This window comes from Caretta caretta, chromosome 7, assembly GCF_965140235.1.
Source record: "Caretta caretta isolate rCarCar2 chromosome 7, rCarCar1.hap1, whole genome shotgun sequence".
NCBI classification, from domain to species: Eukaryota; Metazoa; Chordata; order Testudines; family Cheloniidae; genus Caretta; species Caretta caretta.
Window position 1 is genome coordinate 76,515,882 of NC_134212.1, and position 23,504 is coordinate 76,539,385.

Sequence of the window (23,504 nt, forward strand, 5' to 3'; positions counted from 1 at the left end):
TAGACCAGGCCTGAATGTGTATAGTGCAGTGGTGGGCAACTGACAGGCTGCTAGTGGCCTATCAGGGTAAGCCCCTGGCAAGATGCCAGACTATTTGTTTACATTTGCATGGCTGCCTACAGCTCCCAGTGGCCCACCACTGGTATAGTGCTTCTGCAGTTCACTGTAATTATGGGGTGGTGTTAGTAACATATTTGTTCAGAAATGGAAAATCAATACAAATACATGTGTGAGAGTAACCCTGAAATAAGAAACCACACTGTGTGGAAGCGGGCCAAAAAATACAAACCAAAACCAGAATGAAGTTTCCTATGTCCATGTAGGGCTACCTAAACTTTGTCTAGTGAGGCTAGCGGCTACATGGACTGCACTTAACTGACCTAAACTAGAGGAAATTGCACCCACCCTCACCTTTGTGTTGGAGATACAGCTTGTGGAGACACCATACCCTAACACCGCAGCTGTCCTTTTAATCCCCAGTACCTTCTGCGGCATCACATGAAAGGGACCTGAGGTTTCTCTCTATTGTACACATGGGCTACAGGTTTAAGACTGGAGATAAAAAAAACTGGAGATAAAAGTGAATCCAAGTGCTGCAAGGGTATTTAATCCCTACCCCAACCATGATTATCATGGGGATTGTTCATAGCATTTTGGGGGGTTATTTTGTTCCTGCCCCTCCCTTGTACTCCTAGAAGGCTGTGAGGGGCCAGACCTACCTCCCTCAGCACACAGAGCCATGTGCAAGACGCAGAGCCCAGAGCAGGAGCAAAAGGCCTGAAGATTGCAAGGGCAAGGGCTTAGCAGGAATCCCGGGAGCACAGGCTGCTGGGGTGAGCTGTACCAGGAGCAGGTCAAGCCCCTGGCTGGGCTAGCTCAGGCTGGGTGGCACTTCAATGTCCCAGGGAGGCTGTTTTGCTGTCTGGCCTGGCCCTTCCTAGGATTTTTGCCTTGCTTCCCCCTCCGGCTGGGACATTACACCCACGTGTGGCAGGGGCCTGGCCACGTGAGGGAGGGGCGCTCACATGGTGTGTAGTGGGGAATGCTTGGGGCTGGCCGTGCGCGCTTGAAGGTGAGGCGGGGGCCTGTCGGTGTGAGGAGGGAAGGAGTGAGGGGTTGGGGTGAGTGGAGAGGAAGGAGGGGGTGCGCTGGGGAGAGCCGAGCGGTGCAGAGGGGAAGGGAGGAGATGGGGTGAGTTGGGGAGCGGTGCAGGGGGGAAGGGAGGGATGAGGATGGGGGAGTGGATTTCCTCGCCTGGGAGCCAGGTCCTGGCAGGCGGGGAGCTGTGCACTGCCAGGGCCGGTCTGTGAGCTCCGGAGGAGATGGCGCCCGGAGTGGCAGCCGCGGGGACCAGGGCTGCAGCCTCCCCGCCCAGCGCTCCGGGGTGAGCCCGGCCTGAAGCCGCTGCTCGCTGCCCTGGGCCTGGGGGGAGAGGCTGCAGGACCCCTCCCGCCGCGGGCGCCCGGGGAATGGGGCGGGGGGCTTGGTGCTGGCGCAGCTGGGACTGCCGCGCCGCCAGAGCCGTCGCATAGGCAGCGCGCGGGAGAGGGAGGCCTTCGGCCGCCGCCCAGCGAGGTGTTTGTCCCGCTGTGGCTTTGACTCAGCAGCCCCGGGCGGCGGCCCCTTTAAATGCAGAGCCTGAGGTGTGATGAGTGCGCGTCTCTCTGCTGCCCCCTCCCCGCTCCGCTGCAGTGACAAATCCGCTCGCTCCTGCTCTGCCTCCACCCCCTACAGCGCGCAGCTCTGCACCCACCGCGCCAGCTCGTCCGCCCCTCTCCTCCGGGAGCCAGAGCCGCTGCCCACCGTGCGGCCGCCCGCAGAAGCCGAGGGAGGAGAAGGAGAAGGGGACAATGGAGGTTCCGCGCCTGGATCGCAGCAGCATGAGCAGCCCCACCAGCCCCTGCGAGGATGTGATCAAGAATCTCAGCCTGGAGGCGATTCAGCTCTGCGATAGGGACGGTAAGTCCGGGCTCCATGGGGCTAATCCTCGCAGACGCAAAATGCTGCTGCCCGATGGAGGCTAATGCAAATTAATCCCCGTGGCGTATGGTCCTTTGTTAGCCCCCACCCATGTATTTGTAGGTGTAAGGACCCCCCCCCCCCACACACACACATCCTCCTGCCGTTGGAGAACAAAAGAAAAGGAGAAGGTTGCACCTTATTGGGGGAAACCCATCCCTCTTTGAAATGTTCCCTTACGATGCGGTGCATTTACCTGTGGGGCTGTCGGCTCGCCTGCTTCCCAGTCTTGCCCCTTAACATGAATGTACGTTGTGGGTTTTATTCCAAGAGAGACATTAAAGAGCTAGGGGTAGATTTGCAGCGAGAGTCGGAGTCTAGATACTGGATATTGATTGTAATGATTTCCGTTAGCCAGGATCGAGGCTGAGGCTCGAACTCCTTTGTATCGTTTTGTATCACTGGGTAATTCTTGTACCGAACATAGGCAAGGGCGTCTGGTAGCTCTCGTTGCCTAATGCAGAAACTTGTTGCCAATTCCTTTTTTTGTTTGTTTGTTTGTTTTTGAAGAATAACCCAGAGAATGAACTAACGATCTGTTTCTCAAAATGGGGTTTGGAGTGGTAACGCGAAATTGGGAAGGAAGGAGGGGTTTACATATTTCAGCACCATAGACAGATACAACCTTCATGATTCTGGGCAGTGTTTCAAAAATTGCCAAGCATCTGCACTGAATTGGCCTGGTACATCTGGTATAATGCATGACTGATGCTATACATTTTGTGTATTAATATTAAAACCTTTGTTCTGTACATAGAGTTCTAAGTCTAGTGCTCAATAGAATTGGAGAAAACAGATATGCAAGCTAAGTAGGAACAAAATTGGTGTACAATGTAGGTAGTTGTGCTAAATGGCATAGCTGGACTGTTAAACAAATGAAGTTTTGTTTTACAGTGCAGAAGCAATTTTAAGGATTAGCTGAGTTGAAGTAGCCCAAACAATTATAAGGTTGTAGTGAGGAGCCAGGAAGGAACAGTTTACATACTGATGCACAAATACTGAAGACTAGAAATTATAAGTGAGGTTAATATGAATTATGTACAGTTATGTCTAACTTCCAAGAGTGACATGATACTAAAACAACAGAGAAACTTGTGTTCCGAAAAATGACCTGAGAGTATTATCTTGCAGAACAAAATTTAGTCTTGTGTTCAGTTAACTGAATTATTCTTGTTTTCTCGCTTTGACATAAAAAAGCATTAATAATTTTAACATAATTTGATAGTATTTTTCAGTTTAAGTGGTGAAAGAACAGAACTGAATTTGGGTTATTATGGTCAGAAGTTATACTGCTTGGATTAATTTAACTTTTTTTCCACATAGATATATTTTTGCAGCAAAATTACTGTAGATATCAATTGATTATGGAAATAATCATTCTGATTTTCTTTACTATTCTGTTAAAAGCATGTTATTGTTAAATGTTTCAGTACTTTTGATTTAACCAGACTTGATTGTCTCAAAGTTGAGGATCTGTAAAGTCTTGATTTTTTAAAATGTTGTTAAAGAAACTGAGAAGGTATTTCAGTAGAGCTTTCAGTTACTTTTATGGCAACATAAGAAATTCTTTTTGTTTACATATTTTAAATTCAAGATAGAATGTGTGCTTCTATCGCTACATTTATACCTAAATCACTGGTTAGGGAAACTTAATTGTATATATATGTGAGTGGATCACAGATAAAATAAAGCTTTGGTTGTATGTTGATAGATGGAGCAGCATACTGTGAGAAAATTAACTCTACAGTTACAATTTCCCCTAAATCTGAAGGAATAAATTGCAGTTGTTTGACAAAATACCCTTATGTGTGATTCCCTATATTGGAAATAAACAAATTACGTAATCTTTAATTTTTGCCTGCCCCAAACTAGGCTGATAAAGTCTGCTATGTTAATTGCTGCAGTCTTCTAATTGATTTAGCATACTGTAATTAAGCAGTGCTCAATTTTTATGGAAGAGTCTCGTGCAGACTAGCAGATCCAAATAATTAATTTTTCTTTCTTTCTTTTTTTTTTTAATCAAGAATTTCCTGTTTAAACTGTCATCACTGGAAAACAACAACTTTCGCTTCTGTAGATCTGGTTTTACAAGCTAATCCCCATGCGTATTAAGCCCCAATATGAGATTGCGTCATTGCTTCACACAATACAGATCTAAATTTTAAAAAGATGCACCTGCATTGCCCATGTAAAGTCTGCAGTTGTGTGCCTAATTGGGCACAGAATTGTACTTGAACATACTTTAGTATTTCCAACAGGTGGCACTTAAAAACCAAAAATGCATGCTTTAATGTGAACACAAAAACAAGTAGATGAGCCTGGGGATGTTGAGCTGTGTAGTTGAGAGTGCAAGAACATATTTAGGCATTTAAATTGGAAATTATATTTAACCCGTGCATTTGTGTGTATACATATTATTTGATTTATTTTAATACACCTTCTTGTAAGGTTTTTGGTGCTCATGGCGAAATGTGGCCCCATTGAAGTCAGTGAGGGTTTTCTCAGACAAAGTGTCTTACAGATAAACGTGACTTTGAATCCTTTAAAAATGTTTTTTTGTATGCAAATTGTATAAAGCTAAAAGAGTGAGCACTCTTTTTAAAAAAAAGTGTGGAAAAAAACCTATGAAAAATAGAACTATGCATGTGCCAGCAGGTTCTACATGGGTCAGCTGGAGCACAACACATTAGAGCGCTTTTGCAATTGCACCCCTCTAATGCCTTTGGCTGGGGATTTGTAGACAAGACCTTAGTGTAAGGAAGTTTTTTTTCTCAATAGTTGTACAAAATGTCCTCTTCTTTATTCAGTTTCATCATTTTTACCATAATATTCCTCTCCTTTCCCTCCTTGTTCGTCTCCCTCAATGCTGTATACACACTTGAGATATGGGTACAGGCAGTCCTCAGACTTACAACACAATTGGTTCCTTACAATTGCGTCATAAATTGGAACTCGGAACCGCAATCTCCATTGCGGGACCGAGCATTGTAAATTCGAAACCTATAGTCATAAGTCTAATCAGGGTGTCTACGTAGACACGTCGTAAGTGCCGTTCATCATAACTCGAACACTGCAAAGTCAAGGACCGCCTGTAAATGGTTATTAACCACATTAGCTGTCTTGTAGCCAAACTATACGTAATTAGCTCTTTTACTCTTTCCTCATTAATTAATCCCTTCACTCCCCTGCTCGTTTCTTTTACTCATCTCTGAACTGCTTCCAGTTTGTCTGTAAAGAGGTGCCTGAACTGAATGAAATATTCCACGTATAAACACAGCAAGCCACATGGGGTATGTCTGCACTGCAGCGGGGAGCGTGTCTCACAGCCCAGGTAGACAGACATGCTAACTCTTCTCAGGTGGGCTTGTGCTTGGGCAACTTGTCCATGCTGCTGCCTATTCTGCAATATCCATGCCACTATTTTTGGCATGGTAACTTGAACAGAGCTAGTGTGAGTCTCTACCCAAGCTGGGATTAGATGCCAGTTCATGCCCAGGGCTCACTGAACACTTACAGATGCATAGCTAGAAACCAGTCTTGCTTACCTGTGTGAGCATTACTAAAATAAATACTAGATGGTAAGTTGATTAGAATGAGTTTATTGTTTTATAAACTGTTTGTGGGAAACTGTATGTATTCTCACTCAACTATACCCCATGTTATACTGTGATACCTAGCATCTGCATTGTAAACCTCTGTGACTACATAACTCATCAAACAGGGAAAAAGCCTTGTGTAATGCAGATGATGGTCTGTAATAAGATGTTAAATCCTGTCCAGTAAACGCAAATGAGCCATTGTGCGAGGTCAAGGATAAAAGACTTAAGCGCATTCCTCCCCATCCCACTTCCATGAAGAAGGGATCTCCGTGGGAACGGTTTCTGTCAGCTTCATGTCTGGGGGAAGAAGATATAAAAATGCCTCACAAGGAAAAATGATCATCTACTTGCTGTTTGAACTCTCATAGGGCCAGAAACACTAAACTAAAGCAGAGATCCCTAGGGTCAACCTGGGTCTACCCTGACAGACATTTTGAATGGACAGATTACTACATCTCTGTACTCTTTAGGAATCATAGATGCTAGCTCATTTATGTGTATATGTTTACTTGCTTTAACCTGTAAATTACTCTAATTTCTTTTTCCTAGTTTATAAATCTTTAGATAGTTTATTTCAGGATTGGCTACAGTGTTGTCTTTGATGTAAGATCTAGGGTATCAACTGATCTGGGGTAAGTGACTGGTCTCTTGGGACTAGAAGCAACCTGAATATTTTGTGATTTTTTGGTGAAAGTGACCACTTACCACAAAGTCCAGCTTGCCTGGGTTGCAAGATAGACTGGAGTGCCCAAGGCACTGTCTGTGACTCCATGGTAAGACTGGTATAGTGATCCAGGAGTTCACATTTGTTACTGGGTTGGTGAAATCTAATTATACATACCACCAGTTTGGGTTGTCTGCCCTGTTTTTGACTGTCTGCCCTGAGATAGGCACTTGTGGTTGTGAGCTACTCCAGACAGTGTGACAGGAGGGTCTGTCCCAGCTGCAGTGTAGACACACCCACAGAGAGGGTGTGTCACTTCCCTACTCTGTAATATATCTTTGGGTTTGCAGCTCAAAACTGCATTATCTTTTTTCCCAGTTAGTCTGCAAACTTTTGTCTAATTTCTGTTCACTATTTATATTTTGGACTTTTTACTGCTTTCCATATTTCTCCCTTCCACTGAGTATGTTTGTTTCAGATTATTTTTTCCCAGATGTATTATTCTGCTTCTTCCCTAATGGAATATGTTTTGTCATTTTCTGCCCACGTTTCTAAACTCCTAAGTATTTGCAGCTCCTCCTAATTTAATATTATCTATTAATCTCACTAATGTGCCCTCTCTTCCAGATCATTAAGTAAGACGTTAATTAAGACTGGAACTAGCCACAAGTTTCGTGGTACCCCACTAGACATCTGACCCCATTTGACACTTCGCCATTTATCCTTATCCTTTGTTTACTGTCTCAGCCAATTTTCAGTCCATGTATCTGTGTTTCTGCTGAGTAAGATTTCATGAGACATGGTTTCACAATGAATCATTTTTGGGAGAGGGCATCTACTGCCTTCTGCGTCTGAGGATTAAGAATCTCAAACTATCCCATAACAGGGATCTTGGATAATCACGAGATGTTTTGTTTTGTTTTGTTTTTATCTTTTAAACAAAAGACAGATACGCCTCTCTCCTCTTTTCTATCTGTCTCCTAGTGTTTGGTCATCTTATCTCTACCTTTAAACTTATCTCTTGTACTTTGATTATAGTAATTACATATCGGTTATCACCTCCTCCCTGTTCAGCCTCTCTGGCCTTTTTGATCACTTAAACTTGTGATTTCTTTTAGCTCTTTAAATTAAAAGTCTTGAAAAGGCAGAAGTACTTTTCTTGGGCAAGAGAAGCATCTTCAAACACATCGTCATCGCCTCTCTCTTCCTTCTTGATCTGGACCTCAGGCTTGCCTCCTTTGCACATGAACCTGACATAGTTTATGCTGTGCTCTCTTTCTTCTTCCACCTCATACAGATCATATTCTAGGCTAACTTAAATGACTTCACTGGAGTTATTCTTGGTTTACACCAGTATAATTTAGATCAGAATCTGTCCTTACATGTATCTAAATGTACATGTCAGCATTTTTTTGATTCCACCACTGGTGAATCTTCAGTCATGTTCTTATTGCCTCTCACTTTGACTGTTGCAGCTGTATTCTTATTAGCTTCTGAAAATCCAGATCTGTAGACTCCAGAGTGTGCAGAAAATAGTATTACCTACCATGTAACATGTGCAAAGAAGTGTGGCTACATCACTTTATCTTCAGTCCTCTCCAGTACCTCCCCATTCATTTTAGGATCTAGCTCAAGTAATACATTGTTTTTAATTTTTTCCGTAGACTTGCTCTCACCTATCTCGCTGAGCTGGACTTTCCATTGGTCCTCTCCCTTCTCTCTTTGTTCATAATACTACTGGTTTCCTCTCTCCACTCAATTGCTTCAGACAATCTCATGGCCTTTGGGGGTTTCTCTACTTCATTAATTTTCCATCTGATCTTTTTTTCAAATCTGGAAAGATTTCTCTTCTCATTTGCCTGTTCCTCTTAATTTCTCTTCCTCTTTATTATGAATGATCTCTGTACAGTATGTTGGGATACAGTTTGTATGACAGGTATTATACCCTGTTCCTATCCCCTCGTGCCAGGGAGTGTTACCAGGGCATCAGTATAGGGAAGAGGACCAGCCACAGGAAAAGGATATTTAGGGTTGGATCTCAGCTGCACTGTGCTCAGGCTTGGTGGAGGTGCAATGTGGGACAGGGCAAGGCAAAGCTGCTAAGCAAAGGTTACCCTCAGCAAACGTTAGAACCACAGGCTGGAAGGGTCGCTGGGCACTCTTGCTGTGCCCCAACATACACCAGAATGCTGCATATGGAAAAGGGGTAGGAAATGGGTGATGTGAAGTAGTGTAGCCAGTATCAACCAAGGACTTGCTGTGCTGGGTGACTCCTCAGCTGTCTGATTAAGGCAGCTTTAGGTCCTCTCTGTGCTACTGGAATGGTGTGAAGAGGACTTAATCAGGACTGAGGATCTGACCCATTGTGAGTGGGAGATATGTTCTCCAAAACTCCTTACAGCTGGATTTTTTTCTGTCAGTCTACAAGGTACAGTGGGTAGGCCCATTGTGCTGCCAGCATACATGGCCTTCTGTGTTTTGTGTGACCTAGAAACCCACATTTAATTCTGGCTGAAGAGACCAGAATCAACCATAGATTTACTTTTCATGTTCCTGTTTGAAATATGTTCTGAGCATATAATGCACAGACTGATTTTTCCTAATATTTAGGAACATATTAAAATTAATTGTGCCATCATTGTCAATATGATATACCACATATAATACTTCACTGTTGCAATTGAAAAGAACGGATAAAATAATTATATTGGAGCAAAAGAAAAAGCTTTCCAAATGTCAGTTTCTGAGGTATTTGTACTATATATTGTTATGCATTGTCACACCTTTTATTTGACCTTGAAACTCTTTCTTTTAACATGTTAGACTTGGTTAAAATTCATTGTAGTGTTTGCAGTGAATCAATTTTCATTGTGGTGCTTGTAGCTGAATCATTAATCAATTTTATTTTATTGTTATCACAAAGTGTTCTTGTTTTATTTATGCTTCAATGCATAAGCTGTTTCGCATGGATGTTTTTAAAAACAACCATTGGCTACATTGTTTTTATAAACTACTGAAGGCTTCTCTGAACCTTGACACTTTTAGCTAGTGATTAAAAAGTGAAACGATGAAGCTAGTTTGGTCTTACTTTTTTACTTCATTTTTCTGTTGTTTTGCAGGTGCAAGTATTACCAGAACTGCATTCTCTCACCTAGTGTTTGGTATTGATTGACATCGGGAATTTGCTTCTCTTATGCTTGCTCAGACTGACAAAAAATGGTAGCTCTGGGAGGAGAGCCATGGTTTGAGAAACTACTAGGTTCTGCACTCTAATGGACCCCACTAAATTTGTGAAAGTTGCAGGCCCCAATCCTGCAAACATGCATTGCATAACTTTACTCACCTGAGCAGCCCCATTGATTTCAATGAGCCTTCTTGCATGAGTAAATTTATGCACATCTATAAGTGTGCATGATCAGGGCCCTAATCCCGCCACCTTTTCCTATAGATTTGATTTTGTAGTGTGTATTCTTTTTTGCTTCTGCTTTATTCAAGTATATTTCTAATATTGCCTTCCCCGCTCATTCCTTTCAAGTTATTATTCAGTGGAATTTTGTCCAGGCTTGATTTCTGACTGAAGATATATTTCTGAAGGATTTTTTGTTTGTTTGTTTGTTTTTTAACATTTCATTTTTATGTGTACTCTTACATGGAGACATATGGAGAACAAAATTGGCAATATAAAACATGGGTTAAATGTTTCATTGCGGGCCAGCTAAAAGAATAAATGCATCAATGGAGTGTTGCATACTGTGTTTTTGGTCCTTTCTTAACCTGATTAATGTAGCTTCTACAGAGAGAAATTATGCACGAGTTTGTACCAACTTCAGCATAAAATTCAGAAAATAGTGTGAAAGCAGATTATACTTTAATACTATTAAAATGAATCTGCAAACATAAAGTAAATAATATTCAACATGCATGCTTTTAGGATGGAGTTTATTTCAGTGATTTAAAATAAAACTCACCAGGAGATGAGAGTAGATTTCAGATTTTTAATGCTTTTGATATGGTTTTTGACTTTTAAATTTGCAGTGTCATTTTAAGAAGGACATTGGATCATGGCAATTAGAGATTGAAAAACCTATCCATTCACAAAGTCCATTACTTTGAAGAAAGGATATAGTTTGATATAGTTTCCTGGTATAGGACACTTCTGATATGATATTAAATTTTAGTAAGAAGATTCTAGTTATTATTCAAAATTCTTATCTTTCATACAAGGTCATATTTTTAGAAACAGGGCTTTACAAAAAGAACTTTATGCTGTTATATACTCTTTGAAAACATATCCATACTTTAAGGCTATTCTGTGTTCCACCAGTAGGTGGAGACATCTGAACCACTACATAAATTTCATTTGCTTCATCTTTCTTTTCACTACCCTAAGGGTCTTTCTTTTCTCTTTCCTAAGTTTGTTAGTCTCTTAGAACAATATGGCTGTATGGTAGGGTGACCAGATGTCCCGATTTTATAGGGACAGCCCCGATATGCAGGGTTTTTTCTTCTATAGGTGCCTATTACCCTCCACCCCGTCCCGATATTTCATACTTGCTATCTTGTCACCCTACTGTATGGACGCCATCTGATGATCTATTGGATGTGTTATATATGTCTTTTTACTTCACTCTTATCATTCTGTTTAGGGAATATATGGAGTTTTTAATGTTTGGTTTGCCAGCATGTAGACGTAGAATACTTTCCAGAATACAGGGGCCTAATTATATGTTTCTCTGCATCTTGTGCAGCCATTTACATCTGTACAAAGTAAAATGCTGCCATTCAGATTTGATGTAAATAGATTACACAAGGTGCCGGATGGAAGAGAATCAGGTATACTTTCTATTTTTGTATATTCTGTGTTCACCTTATTTCAGGATTGTTCGCTGGATCAGGGAGATATAGAAGGTAAAGTAAACAAAGATCTCAGTCTTTCTACTGAGGCTCTCAGTCTTAATGTCATTGTGTTCTGGTTGAGAGGAAAGTGTTAGGCCAGTGGAGATAGAGGTGGTTAGGGACTATTTAGAAAAGCTGGACGTGCACAAGTCCATGGGGCCGGACGAGTTGCATCCGAGAGTGCTGAAGGAATTGGCGGCTGTGATTGCAGAGCCATTGGCCATTATCTTTGAAAACTCGTGGCGAACGGGGGAAGTCCCGGATGACTGGAAAAAGGCTAATGTAGTGCCAATCTTTAAAAAAGGGAAGAAGGAGGATCCTGGGAACTACAGGCCAGTCAGCCTCACCTCAGTCCCTGGAAAAATCATGGAGCATGTCCTCAAAGAATCAATCCTGAAGCACTTGCATGAGAGGAAAGTGATCAGGAACAGCCAGCATAGATTCACCAAGGGAAGGTCATACCTGACTAATCTAATTGCCTTTTATGATGAGATTACTGGTTCTGTGGATGAAGGGAAAGCAGTGGATGTATTGTTTCTTGACTTTAGCAAAGCTTTTGACACGGTCTCCCACAGTATTCTTGTCAGCAAGTTAAGGAAGTATGGGCTGGAAGAATGCACTATAAGGTGGGTAGAAAGCTGGCTAGATTGTCGGGCTCAACGGGTAGTTATCAATGGTTCCATGTCTAGTTGGCAGCCGGTATCAAGTGGAGTGCCCCAAGGGTCGGTCCTGGGGCCGGTTTTGTTCAATATCTTCATAAATGATCTGGAGGATGGTGTGGATTGCACTCTCAGCAAATTTCCGGATGATACTAAACTGGGAGGAGTGGTAGATACGCTGGAGGGGAGGGATAGGATACAGAAGGACCTAGACAAATTGGAGGATTGGGCCAAAAGAAATCTGATGAGGTTCAATAAGGATAAGTGCAGGGTCCTGTACTTAGGACGGAAGAACCCAATGCACAGCTACAGACTAGGGACCGAATGGCTAGGCAGCAGTTCTGTGGAAAAGGACCTAGGGGTGACAGTGGACGAGAAGCTGGATATGAGTCAGCAGTGTGCCCTTGTTGCCAAGAAGGCCAATGGCATTTTGGGATGTATAAGTAGGGGCATAGCGAGCAGATCGAGGGACGTGATCGTTCCCCTCTATTCGACATTGGTGAGGCCTCATCTGGAGTACTGTGTCCAGTTTTGGGCCCCACACTTCAAGAAGGATGTGGATAAATTGGAGAGAGTCCAGCGAAGGGCAACGAAAATGATTAGGGGTCTGGAACACATGAGTTATGAGGAGAGGCTGAGGGAGCTGGGATTGTTTAGCCTGCAGAAGAGAAGAATGAGGGGGGATTTGATAGCTGCTTTCAACTACCTGAAAGGGGGTTCCAAAGAGGATGGCTCTAGACTGTTCTCAATGGTAGCAGATGACAGAACGAGGAGTAATGGTCTCAAGTTGCAGTGGGGGAGGTTTAGATTGGATATTAGGAAAAACTTTTTCACTGAGAGGGTGGTGAAACACTGGAATGCGTTACCTAGGGAGGTGGTAGAATCTCCTTCCTTAGAGGTTTTTAAGGTCAGGCTTGACAAAGCCCTGGCTGGGATGATTTAACTGGGAATTGGTCCTGCTTCGAGCAGGGGGTTGGACTAGATGACCTTCTGGGGTCCCTTCCAACCCTTATATTCTATGATTCTATGATTCAATACAGAGAACCTAAATCCTTTGAGGTCATTCTGTTTTTCCAGCGTATTGTAGTGTCTGTTGTTTGCATAGTATGAAATGTGAACTGGAAAATATTATCTAGGATGGTTTGAAAGAACACAAATTAAAAACATGCACTGTGGATCTGAATATTAATAATTTTAAAGGAACATATTTATCCAAGGAGAACTAGATTACTCAGTGAATTTGTAATGGGTTATGCAGCTTTCCTCTGTTGGATGGATTTGAACTGGTGGCCTAAATTGTTAATGAGAGAAAGTTGTTACTATCTGATGGCTTTTTGGTGGTCAGCATGATATGAGTTGTGAGGGTTAGTTCAGTTTGAGTTGATGGGTGTTTTAAAAGGAAGCTCTTTGTGCAAAACATTAAACTGAGCTATTTCTTTTTTTTTTAAACTGTGTCCTTCATGTTACAGTTAGATTGACAGAGATGTTTAACCATTCAGAAAAAATGAAGTTTAGCGTTGGTGTAAAGAAGGTGTAGTCTCCATTTTACACAAATGTTTTGGAAGCAAACTACAATTAATCAGTACATCGATTTGCAAACCAGTGTAAATCATTGCTCAGGGCCAAATCCTATTCCATGGAACAAGTCTGGGTACACAGGCTGGGGCATAGGAATTATGGGTGTATTGAAGTGAAGAAATGTTCTCCATGCAGGCTGCAGGCTGCCAGTGAATCCTGTGTGTGGCAGTAGCTCGCCCACATGGTGCACCACCCTTTCCCAGGAGAACAGCTAATAGGTCCTCATAGGTTGGGTTCCAGCTGCTCTTCCTCCATCCACCTCACCTTTGCTGTATCCAAGTGACAAGTCCCACCTCTCACTTTGGTGTTGTCTTCACTGCAGAAAAAAGGGTATGTTCTTAACTCAAGTTAAAATCCTAGTGAGGACAGGGAAGTTGGAGTTTACTCAGGAGTTAGCAGGTTAATTTAAGCCTATGAGGAAGCACAGGTTTTAACTCAACCTGCTAACTCATGTGTAAGTGACAACTACCATGTCTTCACTAGGGTTTTAACTCAAGTTAAAAACACCATTCCCCTACCACCACCCCCTACCCCCAGTAGTGCAAACAAGGGGCAGGGTTTGCCACTTGACTGGTAAAATTGTGCAAACTAGTGTTAGTTTGTAGTAATGTTAACATGAAGTAAAATGAAAGAATACATGGCTTACAGGTATGAAATGACAAAATCTCTGTGTATGGACATATACATAATGTTAGTGATGAATAAATTAAACACAAATGATGTGTAAATGAATGATTATGTCTATATTGTAATTTTTTAAAGTTAATTTTACAAGCAGTAGAAAATTAAGGGCCAGATTCTAATCCCATACTCTGGTCTAAATGAAGAGTTACAATGCTGTTGCTCCTGATTACTCCCGAGGAAGTACTTCAGAAAAGGATCTGGGGGTTGCAGTGGATCACAAACTAAATATGATACTCCTGGGGAAATTCTGTGCAACTGTGTGCATGCAGAATTCATGTCCCCTGCAGATTTCTCTGCTTCGCCTCAGAAAACGACAGGGAGGCAAGTGGAAACTACAAGAGTAGTCACATGCCCCTCCCCAGTAGCATGGACGCATCGTTTCCCCCCAGAAAGCTCCCCTGGATGCAGGAAGCTCTGCATCTCCCACTCCCTCCCTCGCCCCCGCTTCCTGCCCTCATTGCTCCTCAGCTGCAGAGGAGGGGATCACTGTACGGGAAGCTGATCCCCCATCCGCCCAACTCCCATGCATCCAAGCCCCGCCGAGCCTTACCCCCTGCACTCCCACCCTGTTGAGCCCCTCCTCCCTGCATCCAGACTTCCCCCACACTCGAACCCCCATCCCAATGAATCCCACCCCCCCACACCTGGACCAGCCCAACGAGCCCCCGCACCTGGACTCCCACCCCACTAAGCTCCAACCAACTGCACCCTCCACCCCACTAATCCCCTCTCCCCCAGCGTCTAGACCCCCTGCTGAGCCCCCTCACACTGCTGCCCTCCACGGAGCCCCAACCACCTTCATCTGGACCACCCTGCAGAGTCCCATTGCCTCTGCACTCAGAACCCCCCAACAAGTCCCTGTGCATCCAAATCCCCCCACACCTGGATCCCCCACTGAGCCACTCACAGCCAGATTACCCCATACCTGGATCCCCACACACTAAGCCCCTCCACACTTGGATCCTGTCGGGCTGAGCCTGCCTGCCCACACCTGGTGTGCCTGGTGCAGAAGGGCAGGGCTCTGAGGTGTTTCTGGGGCAGGCCTAGCTCTTGCACTGTGTCAGGGTCTGGTGCAGCCTCTCTGCCGAGTCCCTGTCCTGGGGGGTGGGAGCTGCAGGGTGATATGCCACCTACATGCAGCCAGTGGTCTCCCCACTGCCATGCTGGACCTTCCACGTTTATTTATTGACAAATAAAATGTTCAGAATTTTGCCAAATTTTAAAATATTGTGTGCAGATTTTTAATTTTTTTGGCACAGAATTCCCTCAGGAGTAATATGAGTCACCAATGTAATACTGCTGCTGCAAAAAAAGAAAGCGAACATCATTCTTGGATGTACTAGCAGGAGAGTAGTAAGTAAGACATGAAAAGTTGTTCTTCCACTCTATTCTGCACTAATAAGGCCTCATCTGGAGTATTGTGGAGTCCAGAGGTGAGCACAAAAATTATTAATAGCACAGAAAACTTGACCTACCAGAAGGATTGAAAAAATTGTGGTTTTTTTTAGTCTGGAGAAGAGAAGACTGAGGGGGGACATAACAGTCTTTAAGTCCATAAAAATTCATTATTAAGAGGAGGGTGATAAATTGTTTTCCTTAACCACTGAGGAGAGGGCAAGAGGTAATGGATGTAAATTGCAGCAAAGGAGATTTAGAATAGAACATTAGGAAAAACTTCCTAACTGTAAGGGTAGTTTAAACACTGGAACAAATTAGCTAGGGAGGTTGGAGGTTTTTAAGAACAGGTTTGACAAACACCTGTCAGTTATGGTCTAGATAATACTTAGTCCAGCTTCAGTGCCCGGGACTGGATTAGTTGACTTAAAGAGGTTCCGGCCAGTCCTACATTTCTGTTATTCTGTGATTTAGACCAGTATAACTGAGATCAGAATCTGGCCCTAAGTGGCTTGCCTAGGATCACATATTCACAGCCTTAGTCTGTTACATCAGTTTTTCTTTGTTATTAATCTTTGAGACTTATTCTTAAAGGACGGCTGTACCATTTTATTCATCACAGTAATCTGAAAACTCATGTCATGAGAAGCCCCAAGCATTTCACATTTTACGATCTGCACCTCACTAATGCACACAATTGATAATGATAAACATGACTTTTCACTTTCCAGACAAGATTTAATAGTGGAGAGTTCCAGTGAAGTCTTGTATTACTAAAACATCTTTACTTTAAAAAAAATTATAGTACAGACCATTTACATGCTTATTCTGAGGTATTATCAAAAATAATTAAAGTTCACTTGCTAATAAATGAACAAAGTGTATGTTGTGATGCATTATTCTCACTTTTTAAAATGTTGTTTCTTGGCTTAGTTGCTCATTTGCAAAATTCAGTATTTACCAGTGATTTCCAGTATTAGTATGAGTTGTGAAATTCTACTGTTTTTAAATAACTATATAATTCATTTCATTTTAAAATCACTTTTAAAGTAGAATAGAAGATGGTTTACACTGGGATTCCTTACTATCTTTGATATTTTTCAGCAGTGCAGAAATTCCAATAATAATTAAAACTTTCTTAAAAATACATCTTGCAGTAAATAAATGCTCAGAAGAGCTGCTTACAGTGTACTCTGTTTGCTTCCGGTGCTGAATAAAATAGGAGCATTACTTTAATTAAGAGTGAATATTGAGGTGGCTTAGTGTTATGGACTGCCATGAGGTAGGCTTAGGTTTGATTCCATGCTAAGTCTACACTACAGACTTCTGCCTACATGGCTGTGTCAGACGGGGTGTGCAGAGGTATGATTCCTGACCAACATCTCTATGCCAGCAAAAGGCTCTAGTGTAGATGCAGTTGTACAGCAAAACTGCACTTTTACCAGTATAGTTTGTTTGCTGATAGAAGTGCTGTCCATACTAGGAACACAATGCTGCTGTAGTATACCTGTACTGCTAAAGCGATTCTAGTGTAGACTTGGCCCTAGTCCCTTCCTTCTGAGATCACCTGGAAGTGGTGTGGATGCAGAGCATTGTGTTTGCAGCTGGAGTGCCTTGCTGCTCTCACCTGCAACTTGCTGGGCTAATTAAGGGAAACTACTTTTTGGCACTGACGAGTTACAAAGAGAGTCCTAATCAGTCCTCTTTAGCCTTGACATGGGGCTTTGCGTAAAGCAGGGGAAATCTCTGCAGATCCACATACTTCTGGTAAGGATGTAAAGTACCTCCCTTTCTCCCCTGGCCCCTGGGGAAAAAAGAGATATTACAACATATTGACTTAATCTCCAAGACTCATTCTTTTTATTGAATTATGGATTTTCTTGCACCTTAGTGGAAAAATGTGCACCCACAGAAATTGTTCAAGCTTCTATTCACATGTCCTGTTCCACATTTAAAATTTTCTATTTGGAATTTCTCTCCTATTTTTAGTGCAAAAGGGAAGAATTTGTGTGTGTGTATAGCGTAGCAACTTCATTGAATTTTAAAGTGACACAACTCAATTAGAATATTAAAAAAACAAAAGGAAACAAAACCCCCCATAATGATACAGTAGACCTGACTTCATGTGATAAACAATACTTAATAGAATTGCTGAGGGATCCCATTGTCAGAATTTCTATCTACCAAAATATATAAGGCAGGGAGAAGCTTTAAAAGTCTTCAAAAGTAGCTGCAGGGACTTGCTTGAGGTGCCATTTTAGTACTCACTCTATTGAATTCTCCTGGCTGCTTTTGATTCTTTAAAAGCTTTGTTTTAGATTTTAAACGCTTATTTGAGCATTATTGAATAAAAATTTAAAAGCTGAAAGCTTTTAAGGCTTTCAGAGTATCCACTGTGTCCAGTTTTGGGCCCCACACTACAAGAAGGATGTGGAAAAATTGGAAAGAGTCCAGCGGAGGGCAACAAAAATGATTAGGGGACTGGAACACATGAGTGATGAGGAGAGGCTGAGGGAACTGGGGATGTTTAGTCTACGGAAGAGAAGAATGAGGGGGGATTTGATAGCTGCTTTCAACTACCTGAAAGGGGGTTCCAAAGAGGATGGCTCTAGACTGTTCTCAGTGGTAGCAGATTACAGAACAAGGAGTAATGGTCTCAAGTTGCAGTGGGGGAGATTTAGGTTGGATATTAGGAAAAACTTTTTCACTAGGAGCGTGGTGAAACACTGGAATGGGTTACCTAGGGAGGTGGTGGAATCTCCTTCCTTAGAAGTTTTTAAGGTCAGGCTTGACAAAGCCCAGGCTGGGATGATTTAATTGGGGATCGGTCCTGCTTTGAGCAGGGGGTTGGACTAGATGACCTCCTGAGGTCCCTTCCAACCCTGATTTTCTATGATTCACTGGGAATTGTTTCTCAATGGAGTAAGTTCATTATAGCCACCTTGGTCACTGTGTGCAGCATTTTGCTAAGCAGGTTTCATCCCAGCCTCTGGTTTTATGGGTTCTAATTTTGTACCCACAATTCACTGTGGGTCAAAAATACAAGTAGCTGGACATCTACGGTCAAATTTACAAATGTACATACGTGACTAAGTCACCCATTGACTTTCAATGAGACTTAGGTTTCTAAGTGCCTAAATCACTTTTGAAAATGTGACTTAGGCTCCTAAGGCAGTTTGATGCTTTTGATACTTTTACGCCTAATAGTTCTTCTCCCTTAATAAATAGTGGGTGCAAAATTGAAGGTACAAGTACTTGTTAACACAGAGGCTATTCTGCAAATAGTTTTTAAATAACTATTTATTATAGTTATAATTGCATTATAAGATCTCGTGAGGCCTGTGGGTTCTGTGCTCCCTGAAAGGGACATCACGGAATTTAATTTATGTTAATAAAACAGCAGAAACAATTATGTCTAGACTAAGTTTAATAATACTAAAACAACTTGTACATGACGTGAGTTTAAAAGGACATTTACCGATTAGAGTGGAGTTGAGGGAATTGTGTTTCTCTTATGATCGCAGAACAACATTCTGTGGGAAGATGGTGAAGGTACTTGACCCTGAAATTCATAGAATTACAGGGTTAGAAGGGACTGGAAGAGTCATCTAGTCTAACCCCTTGCCAAGCTGCAGGATTTTTTTGTGTCTAAACCATCCAAGATGATGGCTAGCCAGCCTCCTTTTGAAAAGCATTATTCAAAGTAATTGTTCTTGGAAAGTTCATTGCTTTTAAAATATAAGTCTCGAAGATATTTCATTAGCAATATCATGTTTGTGGTGTTTGGCAGGTAATTCAGAAATTTGCTTTATTGTGAAATATGCCTTATTTTTACTTGATTTTCTTCTTGTTTCTGTTTACAGAGAGTCCTACAAATTATTGAAGCCGATTGTTGTAAATAATCATGTCAATATACAAGCATAATTTAATGTCGTGGATTATTAGTGGTTTATAGGGTAAAACAGCATGCTATTATTATACTCTACTGTAAAAAATACAATTAATCTTTTGGGTAACATTTTTCACTTTTAGATTAGAACAGGGGTTCTCAAATTTCATTGCACCATGACCTCCTTCTGACAACAAAGTTACTATTACATGACCCCAGGATGGGGGGGGGGGTCGCAGCCTGAGCCCCACCACACCAGGTGGGAGGAGAGGGGGCCGCAGCCCAAGTCCCGCTGCCCCGGGTAGGGGTGGAGCTTGGGTTTCACCTTTAGCCCTGGGTCACAGCAAGTCTACTGCGGGCCCTGGTGAGGTCATGAGCCACTTTGGGATCCCGACCCACAGTTTGAGAACCACTGGATTAGAAGATGTCCCTGTTGTACTTCATGTATTACATTTACCCCTGGTGTATTTCAACTGACCACAGTGGAGTTGCCCCAGGGATGAGTTGTTCCTGCTTTTTTCTTCTTCGTTTAAATATATAAAATCAAACTTTCCTAAAAAAATACTGGCTTTTATCATCTTTAACTTTTAAATGGAAGGGGTAAATATGCCCTGGAAACAACAAATCTTCTCATGTAAATTAAATTTTTAAATTAAAATATATGTTCCACAGAAATGTTGAACTACGTTATTTGATTTTGGTTGAGTAATTAGAGTGATTGTCTCTATGAACAAATATTTGCTTCTTGTTTAATCTAATCTTACCTTCACCCTGCACTGATTAAATGCATAAACTATAAACCAAAGCCCTGCAGCTTTGCTGATATAATTGTATTCTAAAATATAAGAAATATATAAGTGTAATCTTTTGATTTTATTTACTACTACAAGCCTGATTCTTCCACACTTACTTATCTGGTGTGTTCCCATTGATGTTAGGGAAACATGCTTATATACATTTAGGGAAAATAGACTCCTGATATTACATCTAAGTGAACTTGCAGAATGGACTCTGAAAACAGTATTCAAGCACTTTTGTTTAGGAAAAATAGCTGTTTGAATCCGGTTGGTCATATACCAGGTGACATACCGGTACCTTTTAGACTTTATACTAAATATATTTCTTTCATTGAAAACTAGTCATGTAAGGTTGGATGCTGCCACCAGGTTGCCCATGGAGTAGTAAGTTATTCCACGAGCAGTCCTACTGAAATCAAGACTTCACTGTCCACCTGTATGCTGGCAACTTCAGCACTGAAGTCCATGGTGCTCTGCATGAGCACAATAGTCCGTCCATATTCTGTCAATTGCAGGATCAAAGCCTCAGTCTGTAATTAGTCCTATTGAGTTATGGGAGCTAGTCATGGAATGAGTTACAACTCCATAAGAGAGGTGGTGGCAGAATTGAACCCTACAGGATTGGTGTTTAATACAAGAAGTTTCTTCACTACAAAGTCCAAAAGGTTTGTCACCTTACCTCATATCAGACCAATCAGATTGAGACTTTATTTGCCCTGGACAAAATTTGCTTTGTAATATTCTTGAAAACCATTTTCAGATGTCTTATTTGGAAAGTTCACTTCGATGTAATTTCTCTATTCTCCCTAAATATGTATGTGAATAATTCCACTAACATCACTGGGAATACACATGTATCAAGGGGAACATGTAGACCTTAGTGATAATCCTCCAAAATGATTAGTATTGGTGCTTTTCAACAATAATCCACCAGGTAGGCAAATAAATAAACTATAGAACACTGCAAGATTCCGTCCATGTGTCTCACTTGTATTTAGACTGTAGTTACATTGTTTGTATCTGACTTAGACTGTCAGATTAGTATAACAAGGATCCTGTCTTCTTTGGGCTAAAACTTACTTACCTTTTGCTGCATAACATGAATGCAAACTTGTGTATTCATATTTTGGGCATGGATCTGTGCACCATGCCAAAAAAAAAAAAAAAAAAAGACTGGAAGCAGGATATAGTTTATATTTAGAGCCAAATTCTGCTCTCGGTTATAGCAGTGCAATCCTATTGAAGTTTCTGGGGTTGCATGGTAGGTATGGGCAAAATTTAGCCCTTAGTTAAACAAGGTAACAGGAGAATACAAATATGTATGAGATTTCCAAGACCATTCATTAAACATATTGCTAATTATTAAGACTATTTTTTTATTTAGAACATAAAAGGGAACATACCGTATCACACTGAGAAAAATACAACCGTACTATTAAACATAAAGAGGAAAACAGGAAAAGATTTAGAAAGGTTTATCTTTCTAACAGGATTTATAGAGGTAGCTAGGCATCCTTTTTTATCTAATGTATGAATTGGCTTTACAATGGTACTGATTCAAAAAAACAAGCTTTATGTATGTGATCTCTATTAGGAGCTCATTTCCCAGGATTTGGGGAGACTTTAAGCAAAAATGACATCCATTTTTGGTAGGAGGAGAATTATTCAAAAAATATTTAAACTTTTTTTTTTAATCACTCTGGTGCTAAATTGGTTGGGATAGAAAATTGAAGTTTGACATAGGAACAGCTGTCTTTTAGAAGAAACACCTTTGAACCAGTACTCTAGTGAAAATTTGCTTTGGTTTGACCAGGTTCTGAGTCTTTGTTATTATACATCCTGTATGTGATTCTATTTGTCTGACATACATGGGCTAGGGTATAACACTGAAATATTTGAGATATAAGCACATATTTAAAGTTAAATGCTTTCCTCATTTGAGATGTATGGTGTCAATCCTGTAAGGTGCTCTGTGCAGCTAGGCTTGTTTGCCTGCCCAGAGCTACATCATCTTCAGATTGTAGAAGGAGAGGTATCATATTGTATTGTGCAGTTAACTTAACTTTAACACATGCAACCTTAATTTGCAGTTTCCTGACCCTTGCCTCTCATTTCCTGACATTTAGAAGCTTGACCTTGCAACTTCAGAGTCCTCTTATAATTCTTTTTGGAATAGTAAGTGGTTTTCTCAAAACTAAATCATGCCTTTCTTTTGTTGTCTTGTGTTGGCCCTTTTTGCCTGCTGTAATGTACCATTTTTCTGTCTTCTCAAAGGTCTGATTTGTGGGGTCCTTTCAAAACAGGTCTTTAAATGTATCAGCAATGGTGAAAACAAAGACAGGAAAGAAGACTTTCATACAAAAGATGGCACAGTCTTTCTATAAACAGTAGTTTTATTTATTTATTTTATGAAGCTGGGAAGTCCATTTTGGATACGTGGTCTTTCGAGTGTTTGAGAATCCTCGTTGCTTATCAGAAGGGGCTTCCTCATCCCAAAATACAGATGGTCCTTTTTAAGAAATGGATTTCCTCTTATGAAGCTCTTTTGCTTATAAGGAGTATAGGTAATGTCCCTCATCCTTTTGAGACTGGAGACAACATTTTCTTTTTCCCTCAGGCTAGCGTATTTATTATTTGAATGGTGATGCCATTAATTCCTGATGAAAGTTTGCCAGAAAAGACTCCTGTTGATAGCTCTGTTTGTGCTTGTTAATGTGATTCTCAGAAGGGCTATTGATATCCTAGTGCACTGTAGCCTTTGTCTTCAGGGTTTTAGATATTTGCTTTTCCTCTACAAGGAACCACTCTTTACTTCTTATCTCTAAATATTTATTTCAATTTTTGATTTATAAATCTCTTTTCAGAATTTATTGAGTATATAGGTTTAGCTTTTCATGTTGCCCTGAATGGTTAATATCTCCTCTTATTCATTTTCTGGCTCACTTTCTTAAAGAGAAAAGGAAAGGTATGAGCTTTACCATCATTGCTGCCAACCCCACCTATCTGGGACCCTGCGATCCAACATGATGCTATTTGGCCAAATTGACCTGATCCTGAGAGATGTGCTGACCAGACTGGGCTCCAGCTCTGGCTAATCCCAACCACCACCTGGGATGTGAGACTTTGTTCTCATCTCACCCTCATCTCCCTTTGTGTTCTTCCTTTCCCCACCTTATTTCTTCTCTTCCCTGTGCCTCTCCTTTTTCCTTCCATCTAATAAGAGTCATACAAGACTGTGTATTTTGCACCCGTGCTATTAGTCTGTGAGCAATGAGGCAGTTAAAAGCAGTGCCCTAAACAGCCTGATGCTGGTACTAATTTGCC

At 41.5% G+C, this 23,504-nt stretch overlaps 1 protein-coding gene across 2 annotated transcripts in view; it reads left to right on the top strand.

Moving 5' to 3' along the window:
- The window catches only part of PHYHIPL (phytanoyl-CoA 2-hydroxylase interacting protein like), a 191,829-nt gene that overhangs the window by 133,060 nt on the left and 35,265 nt on the right, over nt 1-23,504 (top strand). Inside the window, exon 3 of one of the 2 annotated variants that reach the window (XM_048856284.2) lies at nt 1,693-1,959. The exons of the other annotated variant lie outside the window; for it this stretch is intronic. Coding sequence (XP_048712241.2) covers nt 1,693-1,959 — 267 coding nt within the window. The remainder of the gene's footprint in view (nt 1-1,692; nt 1,960-23,504) is intronic. 2 annotated transcript variants of the gene reach the window in all.